Genomic DNA, 18,790 nt, shown 5'->3' with positions numbered 1-18,790 from the left:
GATTCATTGAACAAAATTTTGATCATAGATGAAGTGACTTTATCGGGGCAGGAGCCGCTGGGGATAAGCGCAGAACAATTTGCGACAGCTCAGGGATAGAGACCTCATTGAAATAACTTCAGGTGCATGTGAATATAGCAGAAGGTAGAGCAGATGTAAAGCGAAGCTCTAGGCCACACGCAATATCCTCTAAGGCCTTTACGAGGTCAGCAGGGGACTGAACGAGGGATTCAATGTTGGCAGCCGGGGGAATCACCTTGTTGCGCCTGATGAAATTAAATAAAGCTCGTTTATTTCGTGATTGGGAAAGGAAATCATAATGAATTGTATTATACTCCTCCTTTGCACGGGCGACAGTGCGCCTAAATGTTGCTGCAACATACTTATAATACAGCCAATTTTTTGGGCATTGATTGATGAGAAGTTTCTTCCAAGCTGCTTTCCGTCGTCGATATGCACGCGTGCACTCAGCATTCCACCAATTGTTCGCGATTGCACCCTTTGTTCTCTTAACCAAAAATTCAGACTATTGCCTTGCATGGTCCAGTACTGAACATAGATGTGCAGCCTTGCTTTCGGCACTTCTCTGAGCGCAAGTGTCTGAAGTGATTTGGAGGGCTGATTTTAGCGTGTCTTTAAAGCAACTGTAATTTATAAACGTGCGCCGATGTCGCTCAGGAAGAGTTGATTTACATGGAAACTTGAAACTGATCGGTAAATGATCACTGTTTGTTGCACAGTCAACAGGCGCCCAAGACATAAAAGACTCCTGGGGAGGAAAAAGTTAAATCCAAAGAGAGCGGCATTGACTTCGAACAAACGTAGGTAATCCGGAATTGTCGCAGATAAAGTGGTTGTCAGAAGCCCAATCAAAAAGTCTAGAACCAAAGCTGTCTGTTTTAAACCCCCATGTCACATGGGGGTGCGAATTGAAGTCTCCAAGTAATAGAACCTGACATCGGCTACTAGACATGAGTAAGTCAATGGGTCGAGTGTCACGCACACCAGGCGGGAAATATGCATTAGCTACCGTGAAGGACTGCTGACCTGGGACACTGAGGTCAACCGCAAGGATTTCAGATTAATTGTCCGCATATTGGAAAGAAATGCATGCCCAGTGGCAGAACTTTGTAGAGATGAGCACTAACAACCCTCCCCTCGTGATGACTGGTCAAGACGGAACGGACGGTAATCCTTGAGATGATGATTGAAATTTGTAGTTAGCCATGTTTCCTGTAAAGAAACTAAATCTGGTAGAAGCTGATTGCATAGGAAATTTAAATCTGTTGAAGTTGAGAATATAGATCGACAATTCCACTGGAGTACACTTAGGAACCCTATCTTGGCGGGAGATCCGCAGCCGCGACTGCCTTTTCTAGAATCCTGGTCTTAGCATTTTGACTTGCGTTACTTTTTTTTGTCTTTGACTGGGGGCAAGATGGACCTGCAATAATCAGAGGAGACCGACTTCGTTTCTGGGCGCGGAAATCCGACTCCATATCCATACAGTCCATAGAGGATGCGTCCATAACGCTGTTCGAAGGAGAGGCCTGAGAGGTCTTTTGTTGGCGACATTGTTCTTGGCCCTGTGGAGCGGAATCGATTACTGCAGAAGGAGGAGTAGCTTCCGAAGCCAAAGAAGGCAAGAGCGGAGCGGTGGACACCTGCAGAAGATTGGTCATCTGAGCAGCTATGACCTGCGAAATGCACGTGGACATGGTTTTCATAATGCGGTCCATTGCATTTGGATTGATCCATTGCACCAGGATGCTCCTAGGTGTCGTCTTCATCGGCGGCTGCTGCCACCTGTGCTGCGTGTAACTGGTGGTGCTGCTACAAAGCCGACCGGTTTTGTTTTATCGGCCGGATGACAGCGGTTGCAGATGCCACAGGGCCCCTGGAATATGGAGCCCTCTCCGGCATGCTGCATAACACTGGCCGACTAGTAAATTTGGTTTACGCGGTCGCGGTTAGGCTCCCGTTCTGCATAAAATCTTGCGCCGTCTTCGTTACTGTTGTGAGCGAAATATTTCTAGAGACGCAAACTAAGCGAGCCACCTAGGTCACGTGTCCCCGCGGCGTCATCACAACCAGCCCACCGGATTCTGAGGAAGCGGACCACCGCGGCAGGTTGCAGTTAAAATAATAATTGGCCGCGATAGGTCGCTCAGGAAGACCAACCTGTTTCGCGGAAGCCCAACTGGTGGGAGAACCTGCCTTCGCAGGACAGTGGCACATTGCTTAACAGCCACAAAACTCTGCCAGGAGTGGTGTGACGAATGCTAGTAGAACTTAAGTTTCCCCTGCAATTTTACCCTTTCTGTGAGAGCACAGCGGGCCGCTCGAACTCCTCTGCAGGACGTTTATCGTGTCATCTGGAAATTTCGAGAAGGATCAGTGCTCGTGCGTCTAAATTTTGTTCTGAGGAATCCGGCGTCAAAAAATCGCCCAGAACATGTACCATGAAAGGGCCCGCTTGAGACCGGAAATGTGAGCGTCGTTTTGCGCGCTGTTGAGCAGAGCAGGTTCAGCGCATTATTTTAAATTTCTGAGTCATATCTTTATGGGTCATGTCTTCAAACTGCCAGTGGTGTTCGCCTAGTCTCCATTATATCCCTTTGTTAGTAATGTTCACTTCATCAAAGCGCGATATCAAATATACGAGCTACTGTGGCAGCTTCCAAGGGGAATAGCGGTGCCTTCCAAATGTCTATTATTACCTTATAAAGAGTTTCATGGTTTGTGGTTTGCAAGGATTTAAGGTCCCAAAGTGACTCAGGCTATCACGGGTGCCGTAGTGAAAGGCTTCGGAAATTTCAACTACCTGGGGTTCTTTAACGTGCACTGAGATCGCACACCACATGGGTCTCGAGAATTTCGCCTCCATCGAAATTCGACTGTTGCTGCCGAGATCGAACCCGCGGCTTTAGGGCCACCAGTCGAGCGGCATAACCACTGAGGCACCGCGGCAGTATAGAGCGTTTCGTAATACCCACTTTGGCTGCATATGTTTTTAGTGAAATACGTAATGTTGAGTACTATATAAGTTCTAAATACACTGCAGGTACTGGAAGCGTTGAATCCGGCGAAAAAAAACGGATCTGCAGCCTGCGCTATCGCCTCTCGGTGCATTGCCGTAGCACTTTGCTCAGACGTTTACATCCTAGTCGAAGCTGTGCATGTACTGTGCATTGCTCAAACTATGATAAGCTGTGGGCGCAGAAATCAGGTCACTTCTGCGCATCTCGGTCTTGTTGATAACGCAACTACAGGTTTACGTTTGCGAATAAATAGGGTTTCGTCGGGTTTTACAGTTCCTTTCATGCACAGTCACTTTAGTTTTTGCAGAACAATAGCAACAAGGGGCAAGGTTGCACTCATTCGTGCTATTAGGGACCCATGTTTGAGCCAAAAGTGATATTACCACCCGCGGGAAACATATCCCGCATCATAGCCTCCCGGAATCCTTCATAAGGTATTCTAGCATTAAACTCGAGGCATTGCTCAAATTTATTGCAATTGAAGAATGCGGTATGCTTGTAAACATTAAACAGCCGTCATGTAGCCGCGGGCTCTGGTAATTAATCGCTTTAAACCCTGCATACCAATACAATGTCATATCATTCAGTCACTATATCGCTTCTACATATTCATATCATTCAATCACTATATCGCTTCTACCATTTATGCTGGGTTTACCATTCAGCTCAATGCTGCATCCGCTGGCAAAGTGCGCAGCTGGATATGGAACATACTGAAGCACGTCAACACATTTTACCCTGCCTCCATATTTCAAAGGGCAAGTGCAAAACATCTGCTAGTTAGTAGAAGTTCTTTGGTGGTGTGTTCTGCTTGCTCGTCGACTATCCCATATCGATGACAGTGGGAGGGGGCCATTGCTGCGCATTGGTCAGTGATGAAGGCCAAGACTTACAGAAATTGATGAAAATGTAATATAATATTAATGTTGTGCTCTTGACAGGCTGGCATTCCCTATCTCATTAGAACTAGACGAGCTGTACTTTTTCAAGTGCGAATCAAGTCGATTCTATTATCTTCATAATTCTGCTGTCCCGAGATTCTGGAAAAGAAGCTGTGGTTGACTCCACAAAAGCGCATCTCATAGCACCGGTGCTGCTTGGCAGTAAAACCTATATACGACTCGCGGGAAAGTATAAAGTCACCCATAACAACAGAATATGGACTCTGGCTATCCAGAAGTACTTGCTCTCGGCATATATTAAACCATTCATTGCTATAATTGGTGCTCGTAGAGAGATTTAAAACGTTGTTACTTTAATGATGGTGGCACCCATGTGCAGTCACCTGCGTTTACGCAAGGAAGTCACATGCAAAATCCTCCACTGACAAGCAGTGATGTCCCCGTTATAAAAGAACTAGCGGAAGGTGCGCAAAGAAACAGGATAGCTTCGGCGATTTCCGGCGGCTGGGCGGCCCTCTTCTGCGGCGTCTGAGACGTAAGAAAGGCCCTGCGCTCTTCGCTTAAGCCAGCTGTCATTGGAGTCTCCGTCAAGCCGACTAGCACGGTGTTACATCGGATGCCGTGCGTCGCCATTTCTTTCGCAGCTGACTTCGTGAGGGCCTCAACACCGGCCTTGGAAGAGGAGTACGCGCAAGAGCCAAAACTGCAGTGCTTGACCGACGTGCTGGACACGTTTACGATGGCACCTCCTCCCTCGGGAAGTTCTTGGCCCGAACGAACCATTTCCCTGCAGGCTGCACGAGTTACTGCAAAGGCACCCTGGAATGGAACAACGAAAAACGCCTCAAAACACAAGTGTCACGCGCTTCCTTGCAAAATTAGTCAAACAAAAACAGCACATTTCATAAACGCGCCTTCATGAAGTCATGATAATTCCATCGTGCTTTCTGTTGGCGTTACCGCAAAAAATGTATTTCAAAGATGAACTTGTTCGGTAGCGGCTAGACAGACAGACAGACAGACAGACAGACAGACAGACAGACAGACAGACAGACAGACAGACAGACAGACAGACAGACAGACAGACAGACAGACAGACAGACAGACAGACAGACAGACAGACAGACAGACAGACAGACAGACAGACAGACAGACAGACAGACAGACAGACAGACAGACAGACAGACAGACAGACAGACAGACAGACAGACAGACAGACAGACAGACAGACAGACAGACAGACAGACAGACAGACAGACAGACAGACAGACAGACAGACAGACAGACAGACAGACAGACAGACAGACAGACAGACAGACAGACAGACAGACAGACAGACAGACAGACAGACAGACAGACAGACAGACAGACAGACAGACAGACAGACAGACAGACAGACAGACAGACAGACAGACAGACAGACAGACAGACAGACAGACAGACAGACAGACAGACAGACAGACAGACAGACAGACAGACAGACAGACAGACAGACAGACAGACAGACAGACAGACAGACAGACAGACAGACAGACGGACGGACGGACGGACGGACGGACGGACGGACGGACGGACGGACGGGCAGAAAGACAGAAAGACAGACAGACAGACAGACAAACGGATGGACGGACGGACGAACATGTCTGGAATGTCTGGACATGTCTGGACGGAAGAAACATGTCTGGAGTGCACCCTGCCGCGCCTCATGCCGCCAGCATTATTTCAGCACACGCACGCAGAAACCTTGCCCAGATTACCCAAATTACGTTAGCGTGGTTGGAGCCGCTAGGAACGCGCGGATCGGTGTCACCCCCAAACAGTTGGGACCGCCGATTTAAAAAAAAATCGTTTACAAACTACAATAGCTCCATAGAACTTTAAACGTTACTCCAATAGCCAAATGGCCTCCTCTACTGAGTCGTTTAAAATACGACCATGAAAATCATTCCAGAGTCAATTTAAACAGATCTTCCAAAGGAAACCACAACTAGAAATACTTCTGAGCCTGGTTACGTTTTAAGCTACGGATGTTTTCCAGGTATATTATCGTACCACCGCGTTTGACTCCACACCTCTAACAGCAGAAATCTTTGCTGCAGACATCCTTCACAAGCATATCAGTGCCACTGTCATAATTTTGAACAGGCACTCTCAAAGTGCAATCCAAGAACTTCTCGAAACATTCCCGAGTATATACTCAGAGGCACCAAGCTTAATAACGTTCTGTTACACTTCAACCTCTACACTGTGAGAAACCCCTCTACATTTAGGGGCTGCATCTTGGTACTGCTAAATGACACCGTTTCCATTTCGAGCTGTTGGTCGAACTGAGCCCGCCGTGCCCACTGCTGGCCGTCTTGGTAATTTTAACAGACGTAATGCGTTAATTTGGCTAAATTGGTATCCTGCACCGGTAAAGCACCAAATTTTCTTCAAGTCTGCATACTTGTGACCACTAATGATTTATGGGTAACAAATAAACTGGCACTCATTTTTCTTTGTAAGCCTGTGAATATGCTAAATTGAATCTAAAATCTGAAGATTACGTTCTTAGAGGTTGTGTTTTTTTCATAAAACACTTCGCAGCGCTCACAGCACTAGCCAAAAAAGTAGCGCCGAAGAACCTGTACTCTTCCTGGTTCTTTACAAAAGCCGCGTTTATTACACATGTAATTTTGTCGCACTTTTGTGCACTGTTCCCCGTAGAATATGACTAGTTTGCATAGTCGCCAGGACATATGTATAGAACGGAAATATGTGCGGCACTACGACTCAAATTATCCACAAATACATACTGCAACAGCAAGCTCAATAGCTGCCAGCTATATATGAGCTTCACATACAATACCAAAAGACACGATGTATTTCGTATTTGAAGTGCTCAGGCAATAACCACTTGTGGAATCTTCCCCACCTTATTTCCAGCGGCGTTCTTGAAGAAGGCGATAATCATATTACAAATTGCGTTGTAAAAAGTTCTGCTCTAATTGAAATTTGTAAGCGTCACCGTTTTTTTTTCCAGGAACGAACATAGCCATGATTTCTCTGTGATGGCTAAAATGTTATTATATTTTTTGTGTTCAAGCAACACTGCGGGCTACCAAAAGGGGTTCTTGTGCGTTCACCGTAATATATTGCGAACGTTTCTATCCATATGCAGAAGAACAATCCTGAGTGCATGCCTGGATGTGCATTATTTTACTACTCATGACGCGAGCAGTGACCATCTCTTGGCCTGGGAAAATATGAAAAGCCACGTCTTTGATATCTCACCTTTAAGTTAACTCTGATGATTTCATCGAAAAGTTCATCGGTACAATCAACAATAGGTGACAAGGCAGCTATTCCAGCGGAGTTGACCACGATGCTGACGGGCTGGGGGAACATAGCGCGGATGTTGCTGAAGAGCTCTTCCACGGATGACGTCTCTCCAACGTCAACGTGCATGCCACAGTGTTTGGCGTCGCCTGCGAAGAGATAAGCAATGACATCAATACCAATACAACCAAGCGCGTATGAAATCTCCCAAGTTTTTCTATTACCCTAGTCACGTGGAAAAATGTAGAGTGCCTAATATAAAGTGCTGAAGCGGCATGGAATGTGCTAAAGTCTTATGAACGAGAAACGCATTTGCAAGAGCATGTCTTGAATCTCAAGATATCGAATAGATTTCATGGGCTAGTGCATGAATCATTAAGACAAGTAATCGTAACCGCTGTACTCCGCGGATATGCGGGTGCCGCAAGCAGTTTTTCAAGTGGCGTTCATTAAAACATATTGAACAATGGAGCATATAATACCTTCGATACACTGCTATAATGTGCTCACATGAATATTGAACCATTCTAGGTGCTTAGGGGTGTGCCGCAGGACAGTATTTTACGGTCCTTTTTTTCTACATGTATATTGCAAAAAAAATTTCATTTCCACTGTTTTTCATATATTCCGACTACACGAGCATCTTCTAAGCAGGAGAAGATATTGAAGAATTATCCGACTCCACAGAACCCACACAACTTGGTCTGGAAAAATGACCTGAAAAAAATTGCCTTACGGTAAGTGTATCTAACTTTAAATGCATTCTGTTAAAGCACAGAGCACAAATACAACTGAAAATAATAGCCTGAAAACCTCACAGTTTATCGCGATCAAAATTGTTTCTTATTTAAAATTTTAGGAATTATTGTTCACGAAACTTTATCCTTGTATAACCATAACAACCATCTCGTACATACCTCCGTCAAGCTAACGGCCTCACACATCGCAACCGCAATATTCTGCCATGAAAGGTTATAGGTTATGCTCATCATTTATGACAATGTGACAGTTGGTCTGGGGGCCTACATCGACTGGAAAGCAGAAAAGCTCGGCATACTTGAAAAAAAAAATGATTCTTCGCGCAGTAGAAAATGTATGTATAAGTCTTCAATGAGATGAAATATTTTTTTCAAATATTACGTGATGCCTATTAGACGGTATATTGTAAGCAGTGTGCGTGACCCTCTTCATTTCTCTTTGTTAATCATCTGCCACTTCGTCTTCGTGGCAAGCGCCAATGCTGCGGGTGGCAATAAAGCCTGCACCCGACGTTCTGAAGCTCGAACGTGGTGCAAGTGGTTCTTGGTCTCCCTGGCCCCCTGTAGCTCCGTTCCGGTCTCCGTCTGGTCGGTCCACCTACCCCAACGGAGCACTTCAACTCAAGTCACTAAACATTCCACCGTGCTTCCCCCGGCTGCCATTAGCATGTTTCCTCTCAGCCTCGCTTCTTCTGCCGCCAGCCTGGGACCCACTGGAACTCTAGCCCCTAGGATACCCCTGCCGGTCCTACCCTCTTGGACGGTCAGAACTCTCCAGCGTGACCAACCTGTTTTCGTGGGCCTGCGTGGCAACGACGTTTAAGATTGGCTGAACACTACGAGCGCGGAAGTGTTTTCAATCTTGGATGTTTCGGTGAAGCTCATCAACGACTTATTTTATTTGTCTGATGTGCCCAAGACTTGGTTTCTCATCCATGAAGAGGCTATTACCAACTGGTCCTACTTCTCGTCGCAGATTCGCTAGGTCTTTGGCACTGTCGGCCGCTGGCCCAAATGTTTACAAAAAAATTGTATATTCGAGTTAAGCTTCGAGGAGAGTATTACACATTCTACATTGAGCACATGATTGCTCTTTGTCGCCGTGTGAATATAGCCATGCCTGAACCCGACTGCGTTTGCCATAATATGAAAGGCATCGGCTTGTTCGCATGCACTGCTCTAGCAGCCCAGTACCCTTCCTCAAGACAGGACATTCGAAAGGCCTGCCAGCGTCTTGACGACTTAGCTGCAGTCGAAACGGCTTCAAGAAACGTGGCATTCTCGCTCCTTTACTGATGCAGACTTGCGCACGCAAATTCGCTCTATAATCCGTGAAGAATTCGATGGCGCCATTTCATCGTCTGCCGCCAGTTTCCCTCTTCCTCCTTCTGCCTCCAGCTTGCTTGACATGATCGCTGCGCCCCGACGTGTGCTGAAGTTGCTGCGACACCTCCGTCACCTTTCCTACCATCCCGTTCTGACCCTATACAGCACAACCTCGCCGCTCTTTCTTCAGGACCTTCCGCGGCTATTTATCCTCCTGTGTGGCGTCCCCGTCTTGACCGTCACGTTTGTTTTTACTGCTGAATTCCTAGCCATGTGACCCGTGTCTGTCGCTGGCGAATTCGTGACAAGCTTGCTGGTTACAGTGATCACAGAAACGTCGACATGCACCCAGAGTTTCCGTACTGCCCGAACTACGACTATCCCGATCATTGTCGCTCCCCTTCCCCGCCGCCTCCTTCTGATCAAGCCTCTCATGACCGCGCATCGCCCCGCTCTCCAGGTCAACCTTTCCTTCGTTCTTCATCGCCTCTTCACGCACCTTCTCAGCCCTCGGACCACCGCCCGGGAAACTGAATTGTGCAGTTTGAGGAGGTAACACTGCAACACGACCTTATCCTGCAAGTCCTCCTCCAGCCCGTCCAATATGTTCTTCGTAGAAGTTGAAGGGACTTATGTGGAAACACGAATTGATACCGGGGCCACACTTTCTGTCATTCCACTCGACCTCTGTTTACTTTTGAAAAAAGTCCGTACAACCTACTTCGGTCAGCCTTTACGAGCTGCTGATGAGGCTCCGATCCATCCTTCCGGCCAGCGTACCGCTCGTATCCCTACAAGCGGCATCCGCCATCACATCGGACTCACTGTGCTGTCTTCCTGTGCTCATCAACTCATTCTTGAGCCGGACTTCTTTTCATCAGCGTCCGCTGTCATTATGAGCGGCAAATTATCCCTCGAGGTTACTGATACCGCCATCTGTGACCTATCTGATAGGACGCCCCACCGGTTCGTATAGCCGCTGACAATGTCCTGTATCCTTGCAGCGACGATGTCATTCCAGTTTTTTATACGCACATTGGCGATGGGAACACATTAGTTGTACCGAGCCAGCGCTCTCTGTCCAGAGGAATTTTTATTGTTATGTTGCTTCTTCGTTTTCGATGGGGTTCTTCGCTGCTGGCCTCCTCGAACACTACGCCTGAGCCTATTCTTCTGCGCCAACGTTCTGCTGAAGCTCCAATCGCCAACGCTCAGCCTATGCTTATTCTGTCGCTTTACAACGCCGCACAACCTGCTTCCTCATGTGCTTCCCTTGGTGAGACACTTTCCGCCACCATTAGCACCGACCTCACCTCCGACCAGGCACAAGCCTTGGTCGCCGTCTTCAAGAAGGATGCCTCTTCCTTTGACATACATTCCGCAGTTTTGGGCCAAATATGTACAACCACCCATCGCATTGCAACTGACTTCAGAGATCATCTGTCGCCGCCCGCGCCGAGTGCCTAGTTCCGAACGCCACGTTATTCAGGCCATTGTGAGTGACATGCTGCATAGTCACATTATACTGTCGCATAGTGGTGCCGGCAGTCGAAGCAGTGAGGAAAGACAGCGAAAAGTTCTTCAGGAAAAAAACTGCTCATTTGGGTGACCTGAGCCCAAAATGGACTGAATGACTCGGCTGCAGCGAAAGCAACAAGCATGCTCGGCGGTCCCCGAACGTAATGCCCGCCGGCATCGGCCATCCTCAGTTTAAAACATAGCGAACTTTCGAGATACGACCTGCAAGGCTACTTGACATTCTGCAACAACGTAGAATCTGTTCCGCCTGGATGCGAACAATCGAAATTAATCAGGTCGCGTCTTGCATCACAAATGAAGCGATAGAGCAGTGTGCCGCCAGCTGTGAAGAATGAACAAACTTTGGAAAGATTCGCGACATTACTCGCCTATGAAAAAAATTATCGACGCGATGCTTTAAAAGAATAAGGCGGATAGAAACAAATAAAGCGGATTGTGCAAAAACAAACACCGCGTGCGGAAACACAGCGTCCTTTAGCGCGAATAACAGGGCTTTAGACGGACGGCATGGACAACTTCTGGTCGTGCGCGGCGTCGCTGGAATGCAGTCATGTCATCAGGGACGACTTCATAGTCCAGTTTGCCTAGCCGACGAAGAACCTTGTGCGGGCCGAAGAAGCGACGCAAAAGCTTTTCACTCAATCCGTGCCGGCGAATGGGCATCCATACCCAGACTCGGTCAATTAGCTTGTATTCCGCGTTGCCTCTTCGTAGGCTGTAGCGTGTGGCGGCGGTTCGCTGCAGGTCTTTGATGCGTAATCGGGCAAGTCTTCGGGCTTCTTCTGGGCGGTCAAGGTAGGCGGCGACGTCGCCGTTACGTACTCTTCGGTAACATTGGGCAGGAAGACGTCTAGCGTGGTCGTGGCCTCCCTGCCATGGACGAGCCTAAATGTCGTCATCTGGGTGGCGTCCTGCCTGCGGTGTTGCAGGCGAAGACAACTTAAGGCAGGATTACGTCCAAGGTGTTCTGTTTGGCATCGACATACACGGCGGACGTGTCAGCGGTGGTTTTGTTCAGGCATTCCTTCAGTCCGTTGGTCTGCGGATGGTATGCAGTTGTCCTCCAGTGGCTTGTTTGGCTGTAACATAGGATGGCTTGCGTCAGTTCCATCGTGAGCGCCGTTCCTCTGTTCGTGATGAGCACATTGGGGTGCCGTGTCGCAGAAGAATGCACTGTACGAAAAACTTGCCGACTCTGGCCCCTGTTCCGTTCGGTAGTGTTTTTGCTTCGACGTAGTGGGTAAGGTATTCGATCGCTGTGCCGAGCCACGTATTTCCAGATGTTGACTTCGGGAAAGGGCAAATCAGGCCAATGCCAATATGCTGTGCAGGTCTTGAGGGGGCTTAGTAGGCTGCGAAAATCCTGCTAGCCGGGTGGGAGAGGTCTGTCATCGAGGGAAATCTCAATAGGTTCTCACTCATGTGCGACATCAGCGTACAGTCGGAGACAGAATATTTGTCTTGAATGCAGCGGAGGGTTCGAGAAAACCCTAGATGTACTGCTGTCGTCTCGTCGTATGAAACCTGTAGAACTCCTTCGCGGAGACTTGCAGCTACAAAAAAGAGGTAGGCTTTTTCTTCGGTGCGAAGTTCTTCATGAGGACAGAATTCTGTACATAAAATGAAGACAGTCGCCTCTTGAACGAGGCGGGGGGTGAAGGAACCTTGCCTTCCAAGTACTCGAGAAGGCGTTTTAGGTCGGGGTTCGAGCGTCGCTGCTGTGCAAAAGAACTGGGGCTGATCGCTTCCAGGAAAGCGTCTTCATCGTCGTCCGGCGGCGGTGCATATACAGGGGCTCGTGAGAGGCAATCGGCGTCAGAGAGCTTGCGTCCGGACTTGTAAACGACGGTGATGTCAATGTCCTGCAGGCACAGGCTCCATCGAGCGAAGAGGCCGGAAGAATCCTAAACTGGCAAGCCAGCACTGTGCGTGGTGATCGTTGACCACCTTTAACGGCCGTTCGTATAGGTAGGGGCGGAATTGCGACGTATTCCAGATGATGCCAAGGCGCTCCTTCTCAGTTATCCATTAGTTAGCCTAGGCCTTGGAAAGGGAACGGCTAGAGTGTCCGATTACTTTCTCCAGTCCTTCGCTTTTCTGAAAGAGGACGACGCCTAGCACCATGTTGCTTTTGTCGGTATGAATTTCAGTATCGGCGCTTTCATAAACATGCGCGAGGATCGGTCGGGACTGTAAGCGACGCTGAAGCTCCTTGAAGGCTTCTACTTGCTGCGCTGCACATTTAAATGGCATGCCTGTCTTTTTTCAGTTGGGTTAGAGCATCGGTGATGCACGAAATGTCTTGAAAAATTGTCGTTAATACGCCCACAGCCGGAGGAATCTGCGGACAACTATTTATCGGCCGGCGTTGAAAACAGTGCGACAGCAGCTATTTTCTGCTGGTCTGGGCGCACTCCCTCTATGCTGACGATGTTCCATAGAAACAGCAGGTCTTCATAGGCAAAGTGGTACTTCACTGTGTCCGAGGTTAGTTCAGACGACTTGATTGCCTCAAGAACTGTTCGAAGCCTTTTTAGATGGTCTTGAAAGTTCGAGGCGAATACAACGACGCCATCTAAATCTACTAGACATATTTGCCACATGAGGTCTGCCAGCACTGTTTCCATTACTCGCTGATGCGTCACTCGAGCAGAATAAAGACCAAATGGTATTACTTTGAACTCGATGAGGCCATCCGGAGTGATGAATGCGGTCTTCTGGCGATCTCTTTCATCGATCTCTCTTTGCAGTAGCCGCTCTTGAGGTGCATGAATCAGAAGTACTTCGTGTTGCAGAGCCGGTTGGTCCATTGTGTAGTCGATGCTTGGGAGGGGTCGACGTCTTCTTTGTTAAGTTTCCTAAGCGGCGGTAACCGACGCCATTATCGAAGTGTGCCTTCGTTCTTCTTCACTAGAACAGCCGGTGCCACCCAGGGACTCTTCGATGGCTGAATGACGTATTCGCGAATCATTGCTTTCACTTTATCGCGGATAGCTTGTCTTCGTCGTGGTGACACACAGTAGGGGCAGTGATGGGGAGGTCAGGCATGCTGGTCGGGTATAATGCAATGCTTGGAAATCGGCGTTTGTCCGACCTTCGTTGATGACGAGAAGCACTCGCTATAGCTTCGAAGTAGATTTTGGATCGGGTATTGTCTGTTCGGTGGCAGGGCTGGTTTGATGTCGAAATTGGGCGAGTGCTCTTGGCCAGGCGAATCTTCTGCGGAGGGATCGGAGAAGGCGAAGGAGTCTCGTACGTCGGATATTTCCTCGAAGAAAAGAATCGTCGTCGCTTTGTTAAAGTGCCGCTATTCTTCGCTGGAGTTCGTGAGCAGCACTTCAGGTTTTCCATTGGGGAAATGTGCAATGCCTGTTGCGATGCCGATTACTCGCTCTATAGAGGCAACGTCATGTTCCCTTCAATGACATCTTCCATGTTCTTGGCATCCGTTGCTCCAACAGTGTCCCTGACGCTTGATCGAGGTGGGACACTCACTTGTTCATCCGGAACACTCAGAGACCCAAGCTGCGCCATGGTCGCCATTGAAGAGATGGCTTTGTCCGTAGAAGGTTTGATGAGCTTGAAACGCAGGTCTATGATCGCCTGATGCTCTTTAAGGAAATCGATGCCGATTCTCACGTCGCGGGAACATTGCTGTAGTACTACGAAGGTTGCCGGATATGTATGTCCCTTGACGGTCACTCCAGCTGTGCAACGCCCCTATGACGTAATGAGGTGACCTCTGGCGATGAGAATTTGTGGACATCCCAGGCGGTCGTCAGTATCCTCAACTGCGCGGCGAATGTTGCATTCATCACCGAATAATCGGCGCCCGTGTTGACTAGAGCGGCAATTTTCCGGTAGTCGATAGTCACTTCTATGTCGGATGTCTTGGCTTTTGCATTTTCTCGTCGTCCTCGGCGTCGGGTCACGGTTTTCTCTGATGTGTGAAGCGTGGGTAGGGCGCCCAGTCGAAGCTTTTTTGGATGGCGGCGTCGTTTTGATGCCGGGTTGCGTCGTGGTCGAGATTGTCATTGTGTGCGGTGTCAGTGTACCGGATGCTGCGTCTTCATGTGGAGGAGGGGTGCAGCGTCTTCACGGGCATGGCCGGTGGAAGAACGCCATTTCGCTCTTGAGCAACCTAATCTGCAAAGGTTTCTTTCTTTAGTTTCCCCTGCGGGGACATGGGGACCTTGCGCGAACAGCCGCTGAGTACCTGCGGCCTGGCTACGCAAACCGTGTGGTGGATGGCGACCTTCTCCTCGATCATCTTAGGCTCAGCGCGTCGGAACAGACGGCGCATTTCTTCGGCGTACACAAGAATGGTCTCACTGGCAGTTGGATGCGCGTCTCGACCAGTAATTCGGCCTTTTCTTTCCGGTCAAAGCTTTTAAATGTTTTCACGAGTTCTTTTTTAAATTCCTTCTACGTTCGCAGGGAAGCCTCGTGATTCTCGTACCAGGTTTTAGCTGGGCAATTGGGGGCGAAAAAATGTATCGTAGTTTTGCTTCGTCGTCCCATTGGTTCAAAGTGGCCACATGCTCAAATTGGTCCAACCACTCATCGACGTCTTCGCGAGGTAGACAAATGAATGCAGTTGCATCACGGGGCTGTCGAAAAACGAAGAGTGATGATGCAGCGTCGCCCTCCATCTTCGGTAGCTGTACAGGTTCACGGGGCAGCACGTATGCCAGCTGTCACATAGTGATGACGGCAGCCGAGGCAGTCAGGAAAGACAGCGAAAAGTTCTTCTATAATAGAAGTGTTTATTTGGCTGACCTGCGCCTAGAATGGACGGAATGGCTCAGCGGTGGCGTAAGCAACAAGCGTGATCGGCGGTCGTCGCATGCAATGCCCACCGCTTTCGGCCATGTTCAATTTAAAGCTGATAGCAAACTTTCTAAACACGGCCTGCAACGTTACTAAAACATTTCGGAACAACGTAGAATCAGCTCCGCCTGGATGCAATCAATCAAGATAAATCTGGTCGCGTCTTGTACCACATGCAAAGTGATATAGCGGCATGCCGGCAGCTTTTATTATGACGAAGTAAACACTGCGAAGAGTAGCGACAATATGCCCTTCATCCAATCCTTGGTCGTCACCAGTCGTGTTAGTGCAGAAGGATAGTTCCGTACGTTTCTGCATTGATTAGGGTGATCTGTACAAGATAACTCGCAAGGGTGTATACCCCTTTCCTCGCATTGACGATGCTCTTGACTGGCTACCAGGAGCCGAATTTTTCTGCAGTCTCGACCTGTAATCTGGTTACTGGCATCCCCATGCATGAAGATGTCAAAGAAAGGACAACCTTCAGTTCCCCGGATGGGTTGTAGGAATTCAACGTTATGCCTTTTGGGTTGTGCAACGCTCCCGCTACGTTCGAGCGCATGGCTTATACAGTTCTCTGGGGTCTCAAATGAAGAACTTTGCATTTCTTACCTGTGTGATATCATCATCTTTTTGTCCACCTTATGTGAAAACCCTAAACGCGTGGATAAAGACTTAACCGCGCTTGCAGGATCTTGCCTTCAACTAAACGACAAAAAATGTCGCTTTGCCTCCAACTCTATAAATGCTTGGCCACGTCTTCAGGAAGGATTGCATACGGTCTGAACTCGATAAAATTGTGGCTGCTTTGAATTTCTCACGTCTGTTCACTCCCAAAGAGCTTCGCATCCTTGGACTGGTATCCTACGTTCGAGGCTTCATCCGCGACTTCGCGACTATCGCGTCATCTCTATGCAAACTTCTGAGTCCTGGAACAAATTTCATCTGGACTTCCAATTGTGAGGCAGCATTTATGATTATTGTTTTTTAATTATTTATATTAGCTTTCCTCTCTTTGTGTCCTCAATTTGCATTCCGATCTTTGCAATTTTTTTGAAAATTCTTTATTCGGATTGCCTGATTTCTCAATTTTATTTATTGCCACTTAATATCAGTCTGGGTACTTTTTTCTTCTGTTTGCATTGTCCAACGATATTTGAGACAGATACTGCGCCATTTCCTTTCCCCAAAATCCAATTATTATGATTATTATTATTATCTGCACGGAAGCCTGTTCCATGCCCACCATCGCTTGAGAGGCAACAATAATTGTGTGGAGCGTTATCATCTCCTACAACAATGATGATGATGGTGATGATGATGATGTCTTCAGGCTTAATGACCCGTTCCCTGTTCTGCGCGCGGCGCTTCAACTTTCATCATGCAAAGTATTCAAAGTGAGAATGAAAGACGTCATAGACAAAGCCTCTGACGTCCGGTGCATAAAATTACGCTTTTAACTTAAGAAGGCTGTCACTTCGAACTGTTAGAGGCAGTAATATAAGAAAATTGGTACACAACTTCTATCATGCATTCTCACCTGGAAGGGACTGCGCCACTTCTCTGGCTGCGTCAATGCGCCTGCTAGCGACCACCACTGAGGCACCCTGGGAAGCCAGGGTGTGACAGACGGCCTCACCGATGCCGCTGCTGCCACCAGTCACTAAGGCCAACCTTCCGCGCAAAGACATATTCTACCACTGCCTCCTTCCTCGAGTTGTGCTCTCGAAGGGCCGCTCACACGCTGTTCTCTTCGCGTGTAGACAGCGAGGGCCCAAAGGCTGCACAGGAAGCCTCTGCGTTCTAGTTACAGCTGCATCCGTTGTTGAACCGCCTCGGACATAAATTCACTCACCGAGCACGTACGCCAGCTCACTTCCTGTGCGAACCCACGTCAGCAAGGGAAGCTATTGCACACGTATCTATGTGACGACTAAAAAGCATGCACGCGAAGTATCGAATACACATCTGCATCGAAGTATGTGTTGATATATTTTTTTTTATCTGTATTGGGTATCGCATGGCGAAAATGAGCGTACCGGAGTATAGGTATGGAAAAAATATTTATTGAATATCAGGAATTTTATTGACACTCCATGCTAAAAACTATCGAGAACCGAAAGACAGTCTCTTTTTGTCTTTGTGGAATCCCTAGCGCCCCAACTAGTTTTTTTTCTCGTGCCATGCGAAACCACGACGACGCCTTCTTCCACGCCTTCCGTGGGCGGGGTTGTAATCTCACCCTTGCAGGGCACGCGGACGGCATTGCCCTTTTTCTTTTTTTTTCTCTTTGTTTGGTCTATTCCAATATCCAGGCATCTACGTTTGAAAGAGAGACAGTGCAGCCTAGCTTCTTTTGCCAGGAAGTTCCTGCATGATGCATGAAAGTTGGCTTTAAAAAACAATGGCTTGCCGCTTTAACAAGAGGACATAAATACACAATGGAACACTGTTTATTCTTGTGAGTGTGCTTTTCAAAACTGCTGCTAAAACGCCGCCGCAAAGCGGTCAGGAATCAAATTTTATAGCTTTCAGGACAGTTAGGAGCCAACATATATAGACAAACACTCGCAGAAGCAATATTGTAATCGCACTGTTTCACCATGTTTTATAACAAAATCTTTGTCTCCACTGCACTAAGTTTTGAACAGTGCTTTCATTGGCTTTTTCGCGCTTAACATTGGACCTAAAGACGGCCTCAGCCATGCGCAAGACAAATCCGTGTCCGATTCGTGCTTGTGGTTGTTCACAAGCACTGCTGTTGCAGTTCCTGGTAGCGTCGACACCGGCGATCGGTGGACTGGGTGCTGAAATCACAACTACATCTTGTGAATCCTAGTCATACCAGAAAAATGCGACGTGAGGTTGTACCCTAGCCATCTACGTTCCATCATCATCAGCATATGTCCACTGCAGGGATAAGGCCTCTACTACGTCTCTCCAATTAGGTCTGCAAACACGGAGATGAAATTAGTGGTATAAATTTGTTTGCCAATTATTACGCTCCGCAATAGCTGTTTGAGCTCATTTCCATGATTAATAAGGCTTTACGCGTTATTCAAAGCAAAAACAAGAA

General features: G+C 48.0%; 1 protein-coding gene across 1 annotated transcript; it reads right to left on the bottom strand.

Moving 5' to 3' along the window:
* Positions 1-3,767: 3,767 nt before the first annotated feature.
* Positions 3,768-17,479, bottom strand: LOC144132508 ((3R)-3-hydroxyacyl-CoA dehydrogenase-like). Its single transcript, XM_077664968.1, has 3 exons — positions 17,255-17,479; positions 7,217-7,410; positions 3,768-4,762 (listed from the first exon to the last, which is right to left on the bottom strand). Exons 1-3 carry the CDS (start codon positions 17,403-17,405, stop codon positions 4,346-4,348), a joined length of 762 nt encoding a protein of 253 aa, XP_077521094.1. The 5' UTR covers positions 17,406-17,479; the 3' UTR covers positions 3,768-4,345.
* Positions 17,480-18,790: the final 1,311 nt, after the last annotated feature.

The sequence above is a fragment of the Amblyomma americanum genome, chromosome 5 (assembly GCF_052857255.1).
Source record: "Amblyomma americanum isolate KBUSLIRL-KWMA chromosome 5, ASM5285725v1, whole genome shotgun sequence".
Lineage (NCBI taxonomy): Eukaryota > Metazoa > Arthropoda > Arachnida > Ixodida > Ixodidae > Amblyomma > Amblyomma americanum.
This window is presented reverse-complemented; position numbering and strand designations above follow the sequence as displayed.

Excerpts from the sequence above, each read along its gene's own strand:
- LOC144132508 (XM_077664968.1), bottom strand. The coding sequence starts at position 17,405 with ATGTCTTTGCGCGGAAGGTTGGCCTTAGTGACTGGTGGCAGCAGCGGC. Across the intron at positions 7,411-17,254 it reads AGTGGCGCAGTCCCTTCCAG|GCGACGCCAAACACTGTGGC; the intron begins GTGAGAATGCAT and ends ATCTCTTCGCAG. Across the intron at positions 4,763-7,216 it reads TCATCAGAGTTAACTTAAAG|GGTGCCTTTGCAGTAACTCG; the intron begins GTGAGATATCAA and ends GTTCCATTCCAG.